The sequence below is a fragment of the Opisthorchis viverrini genome (assembly GCF_000715545.1).
Source record: "Opisthorchis viverrini unplaced genomic scaffold opera_v5_56, whole genome shotgun sequence".
NCBI lineage: Eukaryota > Metazoa > Platyhelminthes > Trematoda > Opisthorchiida > Opisthorchiidae > Opisthorchis > Opisthorchis viverrini.
Window position 1 is genome coordinate 1237808 of NW_008751713.1, and position 23425 is coordinate 1261232.

General features: G+C 45.1%; 2 protein-coding genes across 2 annotated transcripts in view; one reads left to right on the plus strand and one right to left on the minus strand.

The window, feature by feature from the left end:
- Nucleotides 1-9100, minus strand: part of T265_03813 (hypothetical protein) — a gene marked incomplete at both ends in the record, with an annotated part of 16528 nt that extends 7428 nt beyond the window's left edge. Inside the window, 4 exons of the mRNA XM_009168384.1 lie at nt 1646-2006; nt 7710-7859; nt 8635-8867; nt 8905-9100. Coding sequence (XP_009166648.1) covers nt 1646-2006; nt 7710-7859; nt 8635-8867; nt 8905-9022 — 862 coding nt within the window. The remainder of the gene's footprint in view (nt 1-1645; nt 2007-7709; nt 7860-8634; nt 8868-8904) is intronic.
- Nucleotides 9101-11261: 2161 nt separating this feature from the next.
- Nucleotides 11262-23425, plus strand: part of T265_03814 (hypothetical protein) — a gene marked incomplete at both ends in the record, with an annotated part of 30384 nt that continues 18220 nt past the window's right edge. Inside the window, 5 exons of the mRNA XM_009168385.1 lie at nt 11262-11397; nt 15808-15980; nt 16014-16273; nt 17232-17365; nt 19970-20085. Of these exons, the coding sequence (XP_009166649.1) occupies nt 11262-11397; nt 15808-15980; nt 16014-16273; nt 17232-17365; nt 19970-20085 (819 nt within the window). The remainder of the gene's footprint in view (nt 11398-15807; nt 15981-16013; nt 16274-17231; nt 17366-19969; nt 20086-23425) is intronic.

Here is a 23425-nt window from a genome sequence, read left to right on the forward strand (position 1 = left end):
TTATCAGCTCCCGCCTGCAATGCGCAGCTACCTACCCCTCCCCCCCCAAATCATCGGTGAACGAAACTGCGGCAGCTACAACCACTGTACGACGAGTACGCGGTTCTTACAGCTGACGATGATACTCAACAGCAGAGTGACCGGTGCTTACTTAGGATTGAGGAGTTTTGCCAACCAATTGAGGACTACGGTCCACGTCACAGAGACTGATGGCCGAGGCGGTAGAAATCGCGAAGCATCCCAGTGTTAACAGAATAGGGGGCGTGGAGCTGGCAAGCGTAAGGAGAACGGTTCTGGATCAATCGAGCTAACACGCGTTGGTGTGCGGTCATCAGAAGGAATAGTCATCATCTGAATTCCACTTGACCTCACCCCACCCCCATGCCCCAACTAAATTGTCGCAGCACTCACAAGCCCACAAAGACCAACGAAATCTGCCAGCGGCAACCACGGTGAATCATCAATTGAAGCACAGTGAAGTAAAAGATAAAGGAACCAAACACGATCAGAATTAATGTGAAACTTCCCAATCCATCAACACACGATTTTGACAACCACACTAACCGACAAGAGCCGTTAACTGACACTCAAAACTGATCTAGTGCTGATTGGTTCTCCGTCTGCCTTAAAACCTGGCCAACTTGGTGACCTGTTCACTGATGAAGCTTTTATGTCAAAAGCGAAACTTTGCCCAAATGAAAAACTACCGGTTGTTTACCAAACCCTTCTGAAACAAGATAGAACGCATTCAAGAAGAGGACGACTCCGGTGGAATCTGAGGTCGTCGTGATCTAAGTCACAACGAAATTTAAGACAGACTCGGTCACCCCATTGAATTTGGAGGACGAATCCAAGTGATGAACAGCTAGGTTTCGGGTTTTAAACGGGTTAGTTGCAAAGCAATATGGATACACATTGGGTAACAAGAGATGCAACTCCGTTTCACAGCGTTTAGAACAACAAGAACACTACAAGACTAAGTAGAGCTTCTCTTGTGTTCGGAGGCCAGCCGTCCCAAATGACCGAACATCGCATCATTTGGACAGATCTGTCACGTGCAGGACACGGGCCAAACGAAGGCATGCCCTGATTGGTCAGAATGCCAGCCAATCCGGGCCCAGCATCCTTGAGTGGACGCTTCTCGCCCCCTCACGGTGCTTCTAGCACGACCTTGTGGAACACTCTGTGACTACCTTATAAATACAGTTGTAATAATTTTCCTTTGTATCCTTAAAGGGCTGTGTAGAGCTACCGTGCCTTTTGATATACCATAGTGGGCGGAGCAGGAAGCCAAGGGACCGATACACAGTTGCACTGCCGTCCAGCAAGTTACAACACCTTAACAACGTACCTTGAGGTTCAGGGAAGCAACCCACTTGCCAAGTGTTCAGTTCAAGGATGACATTCAAGCCAGCGAACATACTTATGCCAAATCAGGATACTTACTCTACGCGTATTAGAAATGAACTTAAACTGACCCTTAATAGAAAAAATCCCGATGTGCAAATGACTGCACTGTCTAGTTAGTGGTAGATAGATGTATCTGGACAGTAAGTAACCCTAAGCATAAAACAATAACTTGAGATTACATCTTACCATCAAAAAGCCATTGCGGAAAGCGTGTGAAATTGTTAAAGGAACGTACCCACTTCAACAAGAGCTCCACTCTCTTCAGCGAGTTGATAGTTACGAAACCAAATACGATTGTTCATGAATCCAAAAACAAACGTCTTGTCAAAATATGGCTGAGACCGAGGGTGTTGATTAGGAGTTCCAAAGGTTTGTACAAAAATTTCACGGAGCAAGCAGAGATGTGGTTGATTGGGATCCTCAAATGCAGTATCAAACGCAAGCACTGGTCGGCTGGCTTTCAGACAATTCCCCGTCAGTTTAAGCTCTGACGTAGTGTGTACATTTTCCACTAGGAACTTGGCACAGGGTCCATTAGGTACACAGCTTATCCAGAGGTAAAGATCCTTCTTTTTACGGGCCTCAAAGAAAATGACCTAACAGTAGGAAAGAGTTGGAAACAACATTGCGGTGGGTGAAACTGGGTTAAAAACGGACATCCATTACAGCTTATCGGACGTCAATTGTTGTCAAAACTCATGCTTGCCCAAAACCTCAGCCTACTTGGCCCAAACTGAGGATATCATCGCCGATGAACAGTGAAATAGATAACAATGCACCACCATACTAAGTAAGTCAGGTGGAAACTTACTGAACAGCACATTAGCAGGTATAGGTCACTCACAGCTCTCTTAAGGCGCTAGCTAACCGGCTGGTCGATTTGACCATCTTGTTACACAACTGACCCCAAATAGTCTGAAAGGTCCCCTTGAAGCATGAGGCGGTCTGGTGCAGCACATTCAGTTGCCTGGAAACATCACAAATGAGAGATTCAGCTGGGTTCCAGGTGCGTCTCTCGCAAAACCAAATTAGTTTGCAAATGAGTGCATTTCGCTGGTCTCCTTGAAGTGATCGTAACTGGTTTTCTTGTCCTTTTACAGCGACCGCTTCATCTAAGTCAGGCTTTCGGTCGATCCGGTCATTGTTTGTTTGTGACAATCATGGACGGGGTGATACATTTGTGGGAGATTACCTGAACTTCGATTTCAGGTAACGTTTCTGCGTTATTGACAGAAATTTTTTCACAGCTTAAGAACGATAATCAATAACGAATTAATAATGGACTACCACTGAGTGATCCTTAAACAAGAAGTTCCGTTGGAGATTGTTTTTTTGTTGCTTGTTGAATCCAGTCCCATCTTGATGGTTTCAGAAATCTTACGCTAGTTGCCATTCCGAAATGAGTTTTCACTACTCAGGCAAATAGCTGGATACTACCTCCCAAAAGATATAACTGACCGTAACATGCTGATTATTGGAATCCAAAGGATAAGGCGAGAAAATCGAGTCCTATACATCCGATGTCAACTGGCAACGAACATATATGTAATATCCTCTGTGAAATAATAATAACCGACCCACAAGAATGCAGAGACCGTCTTTAAAGAGAACAATTGGTGGAGGAACGCAAAAGTGAGATTCATTTGAAACCGCATTGAATATCCGGCTCACATGAATTGCTATGTAAATGGGTGATTCATTCAGTCAGTAGCTGCATAGACAACGAGTACCTAAATACGAAATACGATTCCCACCAGCAAAAGCGAAGTGTCAAACATCCACACAACTCACATCCAGATAACTACCTTCATTGTGGACAAACGTCCTCTACCCCGCACGAACGTAGCTTGTGAGGAATGCAACAATACAAGAACATTGCAGTAGGTCCTCACATGTATTCAGTGGTCTACTTTTGAAAGTGCTGAGTGCTTTCGGCTAAACTAAACGAACAAACTCATCTGACATATCGAGTCAGGCGGCACCCCGATAGGCAATCACGACATCGAAAACACGAGCTGCAGAGACCAAGCGAGGAAACCACTCTCCGTCTCTATAAGTGGGAGAACACTGTTAGACTTAACCAACTTATTCAGTCGTCCGGCAAACTGGACACTGAGTAAGTTCTTTTGCAGCTTTTGCTCCGGCCTTAGTGAGATATCGAATGCATCCAAAACTGTTAGCAGAACTTGTCTCGTTAATTCCGCCACTCAGACCCAAGTGAACGTATCAGTTGACCACTACACTGGTAAAAAATTTTCTTTGTTCTGTTGGTTCTGTCTAGATTTTATCCGAGCAGTTGCAGGTGCGACGTGGAAACCTCCTGCAGAATCGCAATCAAATAACAGGACAGACTTGGATCGCACGAAAAAACATCACACGCAGAAGACAGACTATAGTTAAGATAGTTTTGAGTTTTTTCCTGTTTTTCTAAGTAAGGTATCCTTTCTGCACAGATCAGCATCCAAGTCAAACACCTTCGGTAACCCGCTTTGCGAGGTGCTATCGGAAGGAGAATGCTTCCCGAGGAGGTTTTCTGTACTGAACGGTGCTTCTGAGAAGATAACCAGAAAACCCTGGCTTAAAAGTAGTCTCACGCATTCGTTATGCCATCACAAAAACTACAGCTTTTAACTAATAAGGCAGAAGAGAACTGTGCTAATGACGGTCAGCGACGTCGAGAGGCACTTTAGAGTATCAGCTCCAAAGTACAGCCATTTGGGATAGTCATAACCTCACAAAAATGGGTGAATGATTGAGAACTGCTCGCAGTTGGTTTTGCATGCACAGAAGTGTGGAAATACCGTCAACAAACTTCTTCGATGTGTCATTTTATACTTTGATCTCAGATAGCTTTGGTAGGGTGTCCCAGGTAAGGCTACGTGGGTTTCGCTATGAAAAGCACCACGCTTATAAGACAGACCACAACCAATGTGAGGTCTACCAGTTTCTCCGATTTGCTCTCAGTTTGTCAAGTGTAGTAGTCAGATCCTTGGTGGGTGTATAACATGACACCTTGTAAGAACAAACGGGCAATAAGCCCAGCTATAAAACCCTTTGAGTGTCTAGCTGCTCTGCCACCCGAAAGAAATAGGAAGGATAATATACTCCTAGATTACTCGAGCCTAGATAGCAGCCGTCGGGAGTTTGGGTTCGAACCACGGACCTTCCAGTCAGTAAATTCTTACCCCAAGCGTTGAGTTATCTCGATCCCGACAGAGAAGGATGAAGTGTGAAGGATCGATGGTGGAGCAAAGAGAAAAAAGAGCAAGATTATATGACGTTGGTTGCATGAGTAAAAAAGTGCCACTAGTTCCATGAGTTAGTCACACGGGCCGGGCACCATAACCATAGGTCTAGAGAATCTGTAGTTCTTTACACCCTGATATCATACATAAACGTGACGAAAGTTGTCAGTTTAACATTTCTATTTAGTTGCAAAATCAAAGCCAGCATGCGGCTCTTTTTACCACATGGCCGACAAAGTAAACGACTCCCTGATTGCGTAATGCGTAACCAAGCAAGCGTAACTGATATGGTTGCACGAAACAGCTTATCGACTCGTCAAATAATACACCACGGGAAGCCTCCGTCTGATCCCTATATTCACATACTTCTGAGCGTGTAAGTGTATGGAGAGTTCTCCAAAAGCTTCCCTACAAAACGTGATGTCTGACGAGGATGTCTACGACTAAGAAGAAAGATGTGAAAGAGATTACGAAGAGTTTGGGTGTCGATAATGCTGTACGCCTTCCAGGATGGGATCCTCGTGTCCTCTCCTGTGCTTGGGTGGGGGCACTGCAAACGGCGGCTGATCGAAATCAGTGGTCTTCGTGCTATCAGTTTTTTCTAGATTGCCTGACTGAGCGACCAGAGGTGTAAGCACTTCAGAATGTTTGCGACAGGCCTAAACTAGATCCCCTCCTTCACCCACTCTTTTTCACTTATTTTCACTCTTAGGCTTTAAATACAATAAGATGGACTTTATGCTTGTACGATCTTGAAGCATCAGTATCAGCAGTAATGTAGCCATCTCTGATGATGGTGAGGGGGGGTGGAGGTAACAGCATGTTCAGTTAGTTCGGGAACTAGGTATTTCTGCATTGAAGGCAATGTCTTTTACGCACGAGCACCACTGACTACGCGACTGGGCCATTTCTGCCAACATCATTAGCCATTGGTAAGTTGAGTTCCAGGGTCCCCATTCAAGGAGGTAGTTACTGACCCGACTCAGTTTACTCGTGTGCTTTCATACTTCGTTGCTAGACCATACATTGTCCACCTCTTGGTCGGTTCCACTCAATACAGGGCTGGGCGAAAACAGCTCTGCGGGGCAGACGGTCTTCTGGCAACGCAGTACATATCCTAACAAACGTAACCTGTGAAGCGTGAGTAATTCATCTGTCGCTGGAGAGTTCATCCTTCTTATAACGATCTGGCGTAGCTCGGCATTACTAGACGGAAGTTCTCACCAGACCCGGCTGAGTCAGAGAATCCGATGGCAAAAACAGACAAATTTCGTATGTTATCTGTGCGTAGAGGCCACGTTTCTGGTCCATAAAACAGAATCGATCGCATTGCCGCAGTGTAAACTCTGCATTTGACATAAACTGGCGTCACGTCAGTACCATGTGTCGAAGGTTGATAAAAGCTGTCCTGGCCTACCCGATTCAAGAAGCAATCTCATCTCCAGCCAGTCCACCCGGACTCGTACAACTACCAAGGTAAACAAATTTATCTATCACGTTGACTGACTTACCTGCGAGCATGAAGTTTACAATTGATTCCACCCAGTCTTGCAGCAGTACACTACGCTTTGCAGGTGTGAACCTCATGCCAAACGGCAGGGTAGAATTATTTAGTTTATTTAAATTGGCTTGAACTTTTGAAAGACCTAAACCATGTAGGGCAATATCGACGCATACTCAGTGCCTTTGAGAGAAATTCCCAGGAGCATTTCGATCCTCGAAGTTTCAGAGGCAAGCAGAAAAATCTCAAGCAGCACATCAACAAAAAAGTTGAATAGGAAGGACTAGGGAAGGAGGCTTTGTCTAACACTGCTGGACATGGTGAACTCATGCGAAAGCTTACGTATACTCGTACCCGCCCACGTGAGTTCGCAGAGAGTGCCCTCATAAGGCCTACAAAGTTGAAAGGGGCGCCCTTAGCCGCAGACGTCACCAAAGTTTCTGACGAGCAACAGAGTCAAAAACAGCTTTCATATCAAAAAAGCGACCAATGTGGGACGTTGGGAAGCCTAGTGCTCTTCAAGAAATCGTCTCAAGGTAAAGATATGCCCGAGGCACAATCGGCCAGGACGAAACCCAGCTTGATTCTCACAAATGTCTCTCCCGATAATTGATCAACTTGCACAACATAATGCCAGTTGGTCGAATCGACTGAAATATGGCACGGCTGTTGTTAGCAGTGAAAGCCTTCTCAATCTCCTGGACCTTCACAACCAACCAGCGTTTGCTTCCATTGTTCAACCCCTGATTAGCCGTTGTTGGGGGGACCTGCGCGTGCCATCATAGTCACTCGTTTCCAGTATGTCCTTCCTGGCAGCTGATCTCGATTATATCCAGTGTTCATTTAATCGAGTCAGATGGCTTGGACAAACTGTTCTGAGAGCTGAGAGAATAACGTGTTTAACTCGCTCCCATTCAACCTCCACGCAACCCTTGTCTTCAGTAGCTTTCTAGCCAGGTCAGCTCGAAACTTCCGACCTAATAAAGCCTGTCGAAGCTTACAAATGGAACTATTCTGTCTTGGTACATGTAGTGCTGACGGGAAGCAAAGTGATCACCGGGTCCAATTAACAGCATGGCTAGAGTCAAGTTGCGCATCCCAGAAGAAATGAAAACCTTTAATAGAGGGTCTCTGCTGGTAACTGGTAGCCACATGGTCCAAATGAGTCCGTGACTGTCATGCGGTTGGTGACTCCCAAGTAACTCCATGGGAGCGTTTGTGTATGAATTTCATTCTCACCAGGAACAGACGACGATCTGCACACAACTGAAGCAGTTGTTCCCCCCTTATTCGTGGGCACAGTATCGACTGCAACTTCACCACCCAACTGTGCTTATTGGTCGTCCAACTTGGGCATTCATATCACTCGCCAAGATTGCTATATCCGTCCTTCTTGCTGACTGAAGCAGGTGCAACAAATCTCGATAAAACCTTTCTCAGTCTTAGAAATGTGTTCTGTCATGGTGTATGGTGATAGGACAAAACACCGTTTTTCACATCGACTTGCAATGATCTTCATTGAGCCAGACAACAGTGCAACGATGACTGCTTACTGGGATGCAGTCCAGCAAAACACTCTCAGCCTTTGAGCAGAGTGCAACTCCCACACCGTAGTTACCAAAATCCATTGCGTCAGGACCACCAGATGCTCGGAGAGTGAAATGTGGGGTATTTGAGTTTGTCTGCTCCACCAAAGTGGGATTCTGTATGGCTGCTTGGGAGACACAGCATAAATCAATAGATCGGGAGAGCAAGATTTCAGGAAGCGAGGCCTGTTGCCCAGTTCGACATAGAGTAAGGACATTGAAGGCTGCAACGTGGATTAGATACTTTCAGGTTAGTAAGTGGATATTTTGGTTTATTTTTCTGGACGACAATTTAGACACGGTACAATGGCTGGGTGCCTAGGAAATCGGATGATCACTTTGTATTATTTCATGAATGAGAGGGGGTGTAAAGCCGATAAGCTATAGCACTCTTTATTGCCTAACTGCCATACCATCCGAAGGAAGCACGAGGACTGGGATACTGCCAGGCCGTCCAAGTCCAGACAGGGGAAGTAGAGAAGCAGAGGTCGGGTTCGAACCGCGGAACTTCCGGTCAGTAAATCCGCGCTCTTGGTCAGTGGAGCCGATTAAGCAAATCAAATCTGGGCTGCTGGCGGGAACAGGCACACCGCTAAGCATCCAAAGCATGCACAAAGCAGTAGGTGTGGTTCAATACCGTTAAAAACATATCGGCGGCCGTCACAACAGCACTACAGCGGCCGTTTTACAGGCGAGGGGACGCGAAAGCCAAGATTACCCGAGCAGCAGAACTCCCCCTTAATTAAAACATTTACAACCGGTCCCCTCCCCCTCCCTCTCGAATACGGTTCTCAAAAGGTGAAGGGTCATCTAGGTTGTGGACGAAATTACCGTTCAAGAATTATCAAGTGAAACTAGAAGTCCTGTACAGAACGCGAAAAAAATTACGAACCTTGTTTGTGTGACTTATTTCAGCCAGCTCGTTCAGAACGGAAAGATCACGTTTGGTGTCTAGCTTTGATTCTTTTTTTCCGTGTGGCATCATCGTTAACAGATCCTTCATTAGGTAACGGCCAATGTAAGAAACACCGCGAGAAGCGAGCAGAAGAATCCGCTCCCTATTGATCCACTCCTTTTTCCGTGAAGGTGATTGATCCGATTTTCGAACAGATGGGAGGAGCTTCGCTACAAAAGCGAAAAACGTTACCAATGAACAACTTACGCTTCACATTCAACTTCTTCCCCTGTTTCAAGGGAATCGAACTACGTATAGCACCAGAAGCAATCTCTCTGTTAACCATGACCTTGCTCTTCAACAAATTAGTGCGAGGCTTCCCCATTTCCAGGGAATGAAAGAAGTGAGGGAGTACCGAACCACGTGGTCTGCTGTAGTATGCAAGCTATGGATTCTCCGAAGGTAGGGATTCACAGTAATTTCTGTGGATAGAAAATGGGAATAAACCTCATGACCTGAAATCCATAAAACAAGATTTTACATCAACAGTGCTCACATATAGATCCACCAGTAATAGGCGTATACTACAATGATCTCCCTTTGAATAAGACAGTCCCGGTGTACCAAGACCTATAGGAACCTGCCGCTGCTAGCGGTGTGGTGCGTCAGGCTAGTGAGCATGTAGGGAGGCTGCTGTGTGAGGGGGGTGCGTCGGAAGTGTATGCTTGGGCAATGTGTTAATTCTTGGATCTGTATGCACAAGTGTTTACTCAGATACTTTGTGGTAGAATCACCAATGGGTGCTAAGTATCCCGATGTGGTCAACAAATGTATCAAACATGCATGGAGGCAACGTGGGACACTGATTGCCCGAAGGTAGGGGTTTTCACGGAACATGGATGCATACACAATAATGAGGCTTCCGACCAAGCTCCCCCGGTCGGGCTTGTTCTCGTCGTTCGGAGGCCTCCGTTCACCTAAAATGCACAAGCGACAGTTTCTGTGTGTAAAACAGAAAGAAACCCCATGGGCCCAGTAAGTAAGGTTGCACATCAATGATACTCACATACAAATCGACCCAAATGGTATGTGCTGTGCACTACACCTCACAGCAAAAACAGGCGGACGGCGAGAATCTAGTGCGGACGCAAAAAGAAGGGGACCTTGAAAAATTAATCACTCTGATTGGTTCACAGCTCCTCCGGACCCAGTAGGTTCGTTAAGTATTTGCAACATTTACTATTAGCATTCCACTCCAAGGGTTGTAGCTAATCCGCTTAAGCCCCATTCGTTATGCTGACATGGAGTGTCCAGTCACCTTGTCACTATCAATAAAACATCCCTCCAGAAATTCGTCTGCACTTAGCACGAATTTGACCTTTCCCTCGTCCGTTATCGAAGCAGTTAGCGAATGCCAGAGATTAACGATCATCCATGACAGTCGGAACGTAACAGGACGCTTTTACTCATTCCGCCCTCATCGTCATTACTTAAAAGCATGTCCGTGAGTCTTAGTGTTAGTATGGCCATTAAGTGTGAACAAAGGTGACTGGTTCGGCCATGACCAGGCATAAATTTGAGGGAAAGATGTTCTGCGCTTCCAGTTTGTCTATATTAATAGTGAACCAGTTTGTTATTTCCCTTTGTGCGAGGAAACTTCACGATGCGTCCATATCCTGGATGCAACTGTATGTTCGTGCAATAATGTTTGGCGGCGCGAACCTATCTCAGGACCCTTAGAAACGCCGCGAAAATACAAAGGGCCTATATTTTTGTTCTTCTTGTTGTCGCCATTCTGAGGCCTTTTCAGCTTGAAAAAACTCAGTTTTTGCACATTCATCGGAAAATGCGATAACACCTTTGCTATCAGTGTTGAGTGAATTCAATTCCTCGGGCTGACGGGGATTTGTGTGACTGGTGACCATTCAGAGAGACGACTCACATATAACTCCGTATGATTCTGTCCTTTTTCCCAAACTTCCCTGTACTCATAATCCCAGTCAGTCCTGCTTTGATGGCAGCATTATAATCATGCCTAAAGGTACGCCATCCACGAGTTGGGAATAAGCATTATCATCGTTATTAAAAATCGAGTGTGTCAAGTCCTTTCAGGCCTATCATACTCAGGCACAATATAGTAACCGCTCCAGCGAGCCTCTACACGTCGTTCGGTGGCAGCGATACATATGCCTCTGGGGTTCCATAAATTACATCTGCGTTCCCATAGTGGTTGTAGAATAGCGTTGCTCAACACCACAAGCCAGCGAACCAGCCATTTCCTTGGAAAGACGGTGTTGCCATTTACAAGCTCAGCGCTGCACAACGTCAGGACGATGAAACTGCTGACCAGTTTTACGCACACATTAGTGCAAATGGTGCCTGAAGTCTCCGGTAACAGAGCAAGCGTCTAGCAGCAACTTTGTGTAGAAATGTGCGTGTAGATTTTGCTATGTTCTTTACCGATGCTTAAAGTAACACAACCCTGCTCGTCCACCTCCATGTTTGATAGGCATCACATGTGGAGTTCGAGATAAACCCTCCATGACTAAGTGTGCCGCTGCAGCGAGGGTGGTGGACGTTCTGGCGATCATTCGCGAATTATCATAGAAGTTATTGTCAAACCGATGGCTCTCGGAAATGGAAAAGGTGTCTGGAAGTTACAAGGAGCTAAAGAGTACAAAAAGCTACCCAGAGGCATTTACGATGGCGGATCAACGAATTTAATCATCTGTCTACCTGGTTCAGAGGACACGAAGATAAGTAAGTTTCGAGATTACATTCCATGCTACTAATTACTGGGGACTTGGGCAGCCCACAGGAAACAAATCTCTTATTGTATTTTCACATTATCAGAGTAGAAGACATGCTTAAGTAATGCGCAGTGAATACGCATTCTGCGAGTTCCCTACCGGTCATGCACCTGCAGGGGCACAAAACGTTCTTGAAATAATCCAACTCTGACAGCTATTACAAAATTTCAATACTGTCAGGTTGTTCTCACAGTTATGGCTACCTGTCCCCGACCTGTGGTGTGCCATTTCAGTTTGTTTGGATCCCACTTTTTGAGGTTTGTCTGTTGATTCGTTTTTACTCTTTTGTCTCTGAATCAACAAACCGATTGCACGTTGCTTTTCAACATTTGTCTTGCAGAAGCATCAGGTTATTCATCGAGCCGTTATTTTACGTAAGTTACGGTTAATTTCTAATTGATGTCCTTTATCACGATGTAAGCAGATGCAGAAAATGTTCAGCTAAAGTAGCTAACTAATGGGCTTCTACATTGGCCTTCTCTAGAATTCCGAATGACAGCGGCACTGTGCACCTAGCTTAAAGAAATTTATAGCGTATACAGAACAGTCACACTATGGCTGGGCTAACGTTTGAATGCCTCTTTCTTAAACGCGATGCAATCTCCGGAAAGAAATTGAAAAATTTCAGGGTGCAGTCATTTCACCTGAGTTGGCCATGACTGTAAATTGTGGTATAAACCTATTATTAGCGTAATATGATCTTCCGAATTATTCTGCCCTAAGTACACCACTCACATTCACACCTAAAACAAAGAAATCCAACAACTTCGGTACTGAAGACTAGTATCAGCGGAAAAAATATGACAACAATTTGCAAATGCGCAGTAGCCGTATATTTTATGTACAAAGCAAACAACCTAATAACCGTTAAATTTTATTTTGCCAGCACATTTTTTACAGACCACATACCAGGCTCCCTTGTGCTAATGTCCAGTCCATTGTAAGAACGTTGAAGAAGCTCATTGACTGCCATTACATATTTTCTTGCCCCTGCATATTTGATTAGTCCAGAAAATGTAAGGAAATTGAAGCGTTCCTCCAAATGTGTAGACCGCATTGTCATCCATCCAAATGGTGCGATAACCACATTAAGGGGACTGCGGCTTGTACATAGTAGTAGATTGTGCGCTTTTTGGACCTGTTGAGAACTCAAATATGTTGACAAGTTACCGATGGGCCTGACTGAATCGTTTTTTGGGCATAGCGCTTTCCAGGTGAACAGCAGCTATGTCGGAAGGTTCCCAAACGGTATGTCCTACACTTCCACGACGCCACACTGAAGGTATTTAGCGGCGAATTGTCGTGACAGTAAAACATCATCCGAAGGTGCTAATTTGGTCTCCGCCACATGAACGTTGTAAGCAAAGAATGCCTACCCCGTAGCTGTGACAACCCACATATTCGAAAAAATATGGCACACACCGCGTACGGCATAATGTCTAGAATAAATGAAGGCAGTTAATACCCGGCTTAAAGGAACCATTCGGCTTCTGAAATGTCATATGTAGCCTATGAGTGGTCTATTTTCTGAGTCGTCGAACTGTTTGCCGAGCCCGGCATTGAGACTGAAACCAAATAATCAAAAACGTAGATGGCGTCGACAAGATCTTACTTATTTTGTTATTTATTTATTTATCCTGGGTATTGTAGGAAGTCCACTGAACCGCAGTTCAAACTTTGGAAATTCCTCCTCGTGGTGCTTGACCTCCATCCCCTGGAATATCGTCGCCTCCAAAGAGACACATACTTATGCCTTATAAAGGAAACTACGCACAAGGTTGCTGAAAAATCTTCAACCTAATGAGTAGTTTCCTCTATAAAATTTACTGCGATTTATCGAATATCGTGCAAACTGAATCGCGAGGCGGCCTGTGTGCAGTAAATTCAGTTGTTGAATATCATAACGAGAGATTCAGTTGAGTCCCTCGTGATAACCATATTGATTTGCAACTAGGTGTATTACTTATGCCTCGTTTGGGCGAAGTTTGGCCAACAGATTTCCACCGTTGATCCGGCTAACACACGGCGGGGGCGTAGCAAGATTTTAAAACTCAGAGCGCACACTTTCACCAGGGAATTTTTAACCAGTTCCGGTAGCCGCTGCGTGGACCTGCCTTCCTCAGACGGTGGTCCACGCTCCATCTGGTACCCGATGAGGCACACTGTTGGACGCCTCTCATAGGAGACCTCACGCCCGCAAAGTTACCGCCCATCGCTGAGAGCTTAAGGGGAAGCGCTACACCGTTTTTTCACTCGTGTCTTTCGGGTGAACAGTTGCCGCTGAGCGACAAAAACAAAGCCGTCCCGGGATACCTATGCGAAAGCCCCAACCTCGAGTATCAATCCATGAATCCGTGAACTGTGACTTTAAGCACGTATGAGATTTCGTTAGGTGTCAATAAAAATGACGCTTCATCTAGTTGATGGCAAAGCTGTCGACCTCAGTCACGAGAATGCCCATACTTTGGTGCATTGCATATCGCAACGGTTAGCTAAGTTGGACGACGCATAGTTTTGGCTCTCAGGAGAACCATACTTTGTGCATTGCATATCGCAACGGTTAGCTAAGTTGGACGACGCATAGTTTTGGCTCTCAGGAGAAGGTAAAGTAAGTGAAAACCACGCGAAAATCTATCAGTTTACACGCGAGGGTTTTTACTCACCAAACGATGAATGCAAATTTCCGTCATCACAAGGATCTTACTAGCCAATTTGGGTAAAACAGAGCTACAAATTGCTTCGAACAAACCAAATACTTAGGATAGATGATGTTCGTAAGCTTGCACAAGGGAATCTACACGGAGGATCAACAGATCCCGAATGAGACATCGCTCATCTTGGCCGGAAATTTCGGCATCATATCCCAACATTCACTCGGCGAAAGCAAACTACCACCCTAGAACACAAACTTGGTGATTGCTAGCTTCCCGGAAAATGCAAAATTATTAGCCTCACTGACCTACGGCAAAAGGTTCTCGATTGCATTTTGAAGCAGTCAGTCGTAAATCACATCAACACCGACAACTTGCTATCCAAGGCAATCTCTTCATGACCGATCCCATGTGACAAACCGGCCGTACATTTGAACAGCCCAACACAAGCCGAATGCAAAACACCCATACCTGGTATCGTGTCCACCAATCTCAATAAAAGTCCTACACGTTTCACTGTTCCACAGACACTAGTCATATGGTACCCTTGGGGGAATTCCGCACCGGGTTTAGGCCTTCCTTTCGAGTAAAAACTTCTGAGCTAAATTTGGATGAACCTACATTTCCTCTGCACTGGTATCCATTGGAAATATGAAGCTTCCGTCTAAGGACTACACATCATTCTGGACTGCCTCACTAACTTTCCCGACTCGCTCACGATTTGATGTCTGTTTTGCAGACAAGTGGAAATCTTGAAGTTTCAGGCCCAGCGCACTTCAGTCGGAAGTCAACTTCTTAGGGAAATGGGCACTGGTCTGGCACACCACTCAAAAGGAATACAGCTAAATGTTTTTTGTGCAAGGTGAGAACAAACCAGAAAACAATTCGAGGTCACATGGAGAAGAATTTAGGTCTGTGGTTCTCTTCAAGTATGTCTCTATCACCCCAACAAAAATGTGACTCAAAAGGACTTCTTCTTTCGGGTGACTGAGGCACGTTCACTGTATTACCCGTATGGGCTTCCAGGTGTTCCATGGAACCTACGTCAGAGCGCAAGAAAGATACAATGCACCTTTGAGCTTGTCTCCAACAAAGAATGTTGCTGGTCTCAAACCCGTTGATTACAAAATGCAGCTAAAGGTTCCTTAAATCTTCCTAGTGGATAATCGCTGCCCCCAGAGGACCTAATGCTTACTTATGTCTTGTTTGAACAATGCTTCACAAACCGGGCTGTCACGGTTAATCCAACGAATACAAGGCTGAGGCATATCGGGAAGATTTTCTAACTCCGAGGGCACTCTATCATTAGAGAATAATTCCTCTCACTTCATGTTGTTGGTGCGTGGAATAAACTTCGTCTGACATTTGATCACACTGCTTCTGGGACACGTTTCCAATCAATTTTGGATACATTTTCTGCAAGTCTTCGTGATTGCAAGCTTATTGTCCAGCGCCGAAGCCCTAAAGAGCGGTGATTTTCTCGCTAGTGCCATCCAGGTGAACGGAGGTCAATTGGCCGAAAGGAGTCGTAGTACGACGAGAGCGAATTCGCCCCGCAGACTTGGGCGAAAGCCTTGGTCCCATGTACCAATCAGTGAGCCCGTGAATGTACCTCTGTCGAACTTATTGACCAATGGACTACAAGATTCCTGGCCGGTCTGATGGTGGCTGCGCGTGGAGGCTGATGGATGCTTGCTTCGCAAATACAGCGACACCGGGTTCTTCGGAGAAGGACATTGGATGTTTGACCCAGCGAAATTTTCACTATGCAACATCAAATGGATTTTACACACTCACAGGCGTTTTGGAATATCTGCAGTCAGAATGGGCCAAAATGGAAATGGAGCGTTCGGAATGGGAGGTCGAACGCGCAGAGTTGCAGGTAAGACGTGTAATCCTTATGTTTATTTGCTAGGCTCGAATCGCCTTTTTGCAAGGAGAGTGCAAGGGTCAGGAAAATTTGAAATCTGATCTTGTTCGGCGGATTAAGATGTTGGAGTATGCTCTGCTGCAGGAGAGGAACAAAAATTTCGAGCTAAAATATCCCAATGAAAACCGACCTACTCTTCAAGACGTTCATTTACGGACCAATGAAGCCACACCGAGCGTAGAGAAAAGCCATCGACTGGGTACTGAGGCTATGCGCTGGAGGGAAGAACGAATGCGCTTGAAAGAGTACGTTTTGTCCCCCTTCTTTTTATGAAAGCAGAAATAGATATGTCTAATTACCAACTGGAAGTTTCGACAAAGCATATAGCAGTGTGTGAGGATAGAGCAATCAGAGAAAAGCCGCTTTGTTATTCACACCGGTTCATTGGATTGGCCTCATCAGGTTGCAGGTTACGGGATGCAGAGTAATCTCGTGTAGGATCATTCACATGGGCTAGATGATATCGGGAGACATCGGCACAACAGATCAGCTAATTTTAGCCCGTCTGGTTGGCTAATAGTGAAGTCCGGAGGGCAGGTTTTTGTCGCCACGTATTTGATTGTGCAAGTGTAATTCGGTCGAAACGGATGCTCAGTGATATCGATTATGTGGTGAGACCGTGTTTGAGGCATGGGAGACGACTACAAAACTGGAAGTGGGCTGCTGTCCCGCGAGTACGTCCTTCAGTTCTTTTCGATTCTTATCAAGGCGGTCCAACAAGAGACCCGCATTATAACTATGATTATTTCACTCCGCAGTAACATCTTATCACCAAACGTTTAAACACGGTATCGTCGCCAGGTGATATTACCTTTACTAGGGGTCGGTCTTCTCGCGTTAAAGCTGTCACATGAATGCGTGAGCCTGACATTCTGTTCTGTTTTTTTCTGTTTTTCCCCCTGTTTTTCTTTCTAACATTACGGTGTACGATATATATCTAGCTTTACCGTCCAGCACGGGTCCACTCAATAGTCTCGTCAACCACGGCACTGTTCTCCAGGATTTTGGGATGAAGCTATGAAACCTACCATATGTGACTCGTCACATACCTCACACTTTTAGCTCTGGTTCACTTGTTTGTGAGTGCGTACCGTTTTCTTTGCATGTATTAGGTGTGTCGCCATATAGATGTCTTGCCTACTAATTCCCCCTAGCACTGTGTACATTCACCAATCGCGCATTTGCCATACCGTTTCTTTCCAGCTACCTAATCAGTGCTGGACTTGGGGACGCAATGGCTCAACTTCGCGAGACACGAGTTCAGGATCTGTTGGCGACGATAAATTCAGAAATAAGGGGAGATTTGGACGACTCAGGCGTTCCTTCACGTTTTCAAGGTGAGGCTGTTTTTTTTTTAAGTTCGGACGAACACAGGATGGCTTAAAGTACTGAGTTCCTATTTAGAAAACCAGAAATTCAGATAGTCAACCACTTATACGCCACTCTCTTCTGTTTGATGTCATCAATCTTAGTTCACGCTGTGCGACACCTACCCCCAATTAGCTGTGATATTCTTCGGTCGATGCCATGACAATCACTTTTGGTGCCTTCTGAATTTGACCATTCAGGTGACTTTTGGAATTTAACGTCGGTTGCTTTGCGCCCAAGCTGAGTACATGTACGATAGGACCTCAGTGCTTGCGAGGAAATTGGACGGTTACCCTGCCTTTCAGGTATAGCTACTGTAACTCAACTTGGAATCCTAGGACCTTTTAGATTATGGAACATCAAAGAGCCTACTGTGTGCCACCTTCGAGCTTCTGATAATTTCTGGACGACAACTGAAGTGCAATCGAAAATTGTTCTTAACAAGATTATGTGACCACTAGGTTATCCGCTGCTTAGTTCGGGATCATATCTGTACAGAAAAATCAATGGTGGTTAAAATGTGCTCAAATAAAAATAGTAATATTCATCCGTTACCGTATTTAACAAGGTATTCTTTGTCGGCCATGGCACCTTGATGGCACATCTTGTGTTTCATACGGGTTACGTGACAACTAGCGATAAGAAGGTACCATCCGAACCATATTACTGGTCATAGTCAGGTCAGCCGGTCATAATGAGCCGGTCAAGGATAGGATGAACCATGGTGGTTCAAATGCTTGCACCCCCGCTCGGTAGATAACTGCCGTGCTGTATAAATTCTGTTATTCATTATAGGATTCGATTAATGCATTGTCCTAGTTGTTGTGCGACAACATTTTTTCTGGAATACATAACCATCAGAGACAGAAACGTCACTGTTGACACTGATACTTCACTGCCGTACGACCACAAAGTTTATCTAATTATATTTAAGGCCTTGAAGTGAAAATAAGAGAAAAGAATAGGTGAGAGAGGGAGGGGATTTAGTTCTGGCTTATAGCAAGCATTCTGAGGTTTATATACCTCCAAGCTTTTGTCATACGATGTGGAATGAAAGAACGTCATTGACACCGATCAGGCACGATCCGTTGCAATATCTTCAGCCAAGCGCAGACGGAGTCACTGGGACATGATCCTGGGAGGTTTTCAGCATCATCAACACAAACTTTTCGTAACCCCTTTTACATCCTTCCAAGTCATGGCGTAGATAACGGGAGACAAAACGTACCCCTACACAAACTTTTCGTACCCCTTTTACATCCTTCCAAGTCATGGCGTAGATAACGGGAGACAAAACGTACCCCTCTACGGGCGCGTTCCTTGGGCGAAGGGGGGGATAATAATGGTATCGTGTAGTCGTGCTATCTATGTCGACTGACTTCGAAAGCGTTAGTGTTTTAGACCGCGGACTACAGTTCACACAGCAGTGGCTGATGGCCCGAACGGTATTAACGTAAGAGAAAGCATTAAATGTGAGCTTGTGCGAAGCCATTTTAAGTTAGCTAAATTGACGGTCATGTTTAGTTATCTGTACAGGGGTCTCGTCGACAGTAGTGGTTCGAACTAAGTTGCGATGGCCAACATGAAGGTAACTCAGAGTCCCCAACCACTAATTTGTCATGTTACATAGACCCACAAAGCTAGTAAACGGAGGAATCGTCAACTGGAATGTTTTGAAACCTAAACTCGACCGAATTCGTGCCACTTCCCCCTTAACCATCGGTCCTCAGACTTAGTCACTTATACCATCCAGCACGCACTTTCAGTCTATATCCAATATCGTCGCTTGTTGACGGATATTTCGGTGGTTGGTTCCTTGTATGCGTTCGAATTCACTTTCTCCAGCGAAGCTTTCATGTCGAAATCGAAACACTGCTCAGTACTAAATCCACCGGTTCTTTGCGGTACTTCTTTTTGAATAGCAACACACAGGCTTCCGTAGCTCGGCTTGTCTTGCTGAAGCCACAAGAATTCAGTTTATGTTTATTGTTTGCTGTCTCTATTTGAGTTGGCTGTAAGTTAGTAACAGCCTTATGGTGAAGGAATGACTTGTCCCTGAAGGAAATCCAACCACCTAGGATGCACGTGTCCTCTCTTTGAAAAAGTGGTTCTTTTGTGTCGTTTGGTTGAAATGACTCAAGTGGTTAGAGCGCGAATTTACTGACTGGAAGGTCCGTGGTTCGAACCCGACCTCTGCCTCTCGACTTCCCCTGCCTAGGCTTGGGGGACCTGGCAGTATCCCAGCCCTCGTGCTTCCTTCGGATAGCATGGCAGCTAGGCACCGGAAGGGTGTTACAGCTGAACGATTTTATTTTTTATTGTTTTTGTCGTACGGATGAACATCGTGCATCAGTGGAGCAAACCTTTTTGCAGTTCACCGCGTCCGTTAGTTATCAAGTGCCGGAATACTTGAACGTTTTGTGCATCGTAGTCCTACTTGAATCAGTGATTCGCTTCTCGGATTTTGTTGGGGGTCAATTGTTATCCAAAAAATCATTATGGATCCAGATTCTTTTGAAACTTTTGCGCAGTTTGACTTCATATCTGTGCACCTTGCTGGAAAACTATTTCAGACCCTGGGTTGTCTACCGAACCAGTTGAATCCGACCGCGACAATGAGGGCCAACATGTTGCCATCACTTCCTCCATTGGAAACCTTGAGGACCGATTACCACTCAATGTAGATGAGGTAATTGTAACACACCATCTTTGTATTTGCAAATGCATGTTTTACCTGTTCAGTTGCATCCACTATTAATCAAACTAACTGGAACAATTATCTGCAACTCTTGCCAACGGGCTAATTTTGTGATAGTTTCCCCTGGAGTTATTGAATGCTTTCGTTTTTGCTCTGCCTGTGTGAGCTCTATCCACAGATCACCAAGGTCCTTATTCGCACGGTTTTATCTGGCGTCGGATTATATGTCGGGCTGAGTCGTGGTTGCGGTCTGAAGGAATCTGCCGTTGGGCCTCCAACAAAACCCAGGTATTATCAGAGATCAAATGTTTAGATGAGGTTGGCTTGGTTGTGCTGCAAACGGAAGTTACAGTGCTGAGTAGCTTTATGGATGTCTGCCCTACGTGGCCGTTGATGTCTGACATACGACGGTCCAGCAGGCTTCCGAGGAGTCGATTCTGATGTGATTTCTGGATCCATCAACTTCTCGGTGACTAACATGGTTGTACGAGGGCTGGGATACTGCCAGGGCGCCCACACCTAGACAGGAGGACGATTAGGGTCCTCAACCAAAGCCTTTGGCTCAAAAGCCTAACCGCAAGGCAGCGGTGTTTGGCGGGAAATGCAAATGCATTACCATTTCTACGGAACAAGTCGCCACATGTTCCAACACCCAACCTGGAGGGCCAGGAGACTGTGTTCGTCAGACCTCTAACCAATGACCGACCTGGTATGAGAGACTCTGTGAGTGTCGCGAGACAATCTCCAGTATAGCTCAATGGATCGCTGAGATGCGCAAACCGTCACACCACGGTAAGGTCCAGTCTCCTGAAACATGAGGTGGCCTGGTGCAGCACATTCAGTTGCCTGAGAACATCATAAACGAGAGATTCAACTGGGTTCCAGGTGAGTCTCTCGAAAGAACCAAATTAGTTTGCAGATGAGTGTATATTCGCTAATATTCCTACAAGTTTACATGAGTCTACCAGCGAAATGGCTGTAAATTTGGATACTCACACACTTAAAGGGAACATTGGAGACGGCGATTTTGCCGCTTTGGTTCTCACCTGCGGGCAAATCGAACCTATTACTTCACACATAAGCACAATTATTACGATGGGATACATTCATTTTGCAAGAAGTGTAAACTCCGAAGTTTTTGCACTCGATCAGACACTCAGAATGACGTACACAGGTGTAACAAGTTTCCAAAAATAACCCCTATAAGTTCGGATCATATCATAATCATTGCATACTGGATAGTGTTGCCAAACCTGATCGCAGCAACATGGTCATAGGTGTCCTAAATGTACGGAAATGCTTGTTCAGTTTAGTGTACAAATTAGAAAGCTGATAGAACAAGTGAACCAGATTGACTGTCGTGGCGCCACAAGATCTATGATAGTGGCTGGATTACGTTTATTCCAATCCAACTGATTCTACGTTTCAACTTGATAAGAGCTGGTGTCATTTCAGTAAGCCATCATTGGCAGTCAGGTGATGGACCCCTGCTCAACTAACGCTCGTGTACACGCAAGACATTCTTTTAGTATGAGATGAGCATATAAAGCTCCTTGAGCATGATATTTTCATATAGTTTGCATCCTTATTGCCGAACATGAACCCGTTTTTGGACAGTTATTCGATACCACTTTAGAATTGTCAGGGGTTCTTTGGTAAAACAATGCTTTTCTGGAACTCTGTAAGATTGAAAAGCTGCAGCCGATCTGATCGGACAGAAATACATTCAAAGCCCAACAAAACTATCTCCTTTGGGCCAAAGTTGTGCTGAATGACATCAAAGTAAATTCCCAAAACCAGTTACCGACCAAATCCACAGTAGAATAATTGCTCCTGTCATCGCATTTTGAACAAACGGGATCAAGGTAAAAGCAAGTTGCACACGCGTTCACAGTGATAGAAAAAGCACAAACAAGAACAATAACACGGGAATATTTTGCCTTTAACAGCACTTCACATCATTTTATCCTTTATATTACTCGCAAAAGACTCACTTGTCGCATTGTCTCATTCATCAAAAGATCGATAATTACCTCAATGTAAAGCGTTATTGGTAGCTAGAAAATTACTTTAATTTACTTCCATTTGATTGAGTTAACAAAGGCAATGTCAGTTTCCCCTAATTTCCTCATAAATCATCCTGGCAGTTCACGCCATTTTTAAATCTTGATGAGCAAGGTTTTGTAGTCAGGAGAATGTTGATATCTGATGTAGCATAAGTGGTCGTTGGTTTATCCGATCAGCTGACTAACTTAGTTGAAAACGTTTCGTCACGGATCGGGATCTCCAGTGCGCTAATAGCAAGTGGGTTGAAGCGAAGTGGTGCATCAGTAGTTGTGCACTGACTAGTGGAGCGTGGGTTAATATACATGCTGTTCACCGCGGCTGACCTACGTTCACCACTGGTTTTTCGGTGGCACTGTTCTATTGGTTTGTCTGTTATTGATGATGATTGATGATGATGATCGATGACTAACCGAGTTGTTCGCCTTTGGCGTAGACATGAATACTTCGATGTAAGACGGCAGCGTACAAGTTCTGGTGTCCCGTAAGGATTGACCGTCACCACATGTAACTGACGCCGATGGGCAACAAGTCAAGCGATTGCCGCTGTTCCGGAGATGGATACTTCAAGCGAACAGTCTGTGATAGGCACTATCTGATTTGGACGATATCCGTTTTGCGTCTGTTATCCAATATAAGATGACCAGCTGATCGGGCCCACTCACATTTATTCGGTCTACCTTAGCGGTAATGTCACTAGCAACCCTAACAATGTTTGGATTTCTAGCCCATCTTAGAAACGATCTTTGGTGGATTCAGAGCTGCAGTCAGTTGGGGCATCAGCAAACAATAAACAGGGTGCGATGGATCTCATTTTCTTGAGGTTCTCTCACAGACTTTGCCAAACGAACCGCGCAGGTGCCACTGTCAACGGGTATCCAACGAACTGGCGACGCTTCCGATCGTTCGCTCAGTGCATGCCCATCCCAACATATCCAGTTGCATCGCCCTCCTCATCACCAGAGGTGGGCAGCAGAAGCCTGGAAGAGAACGAGGAGGTAGTCAATTTGGTTAGAGTGCTTGCGTCCTGTATCCTTTTTTTGAGAGATAACATATGTCAATGCAGAAGGAATCCAGTGTACGAGGAAAAGCCACCTGTTTTAAGGCTTGCTTCAGTGTGCGAAGACTAAAGACAGCTAATTAGACCGGCTTTCGGGGTTTGAAAGTAGACTTCGAAGTGCTTAGGGTTGTCACTCAAGTCGGAAGCTACTTCTGAGTGTATGTGATGGACGGTGAACAAAGGTGTCAGTTCTATTGTTGGGACTCT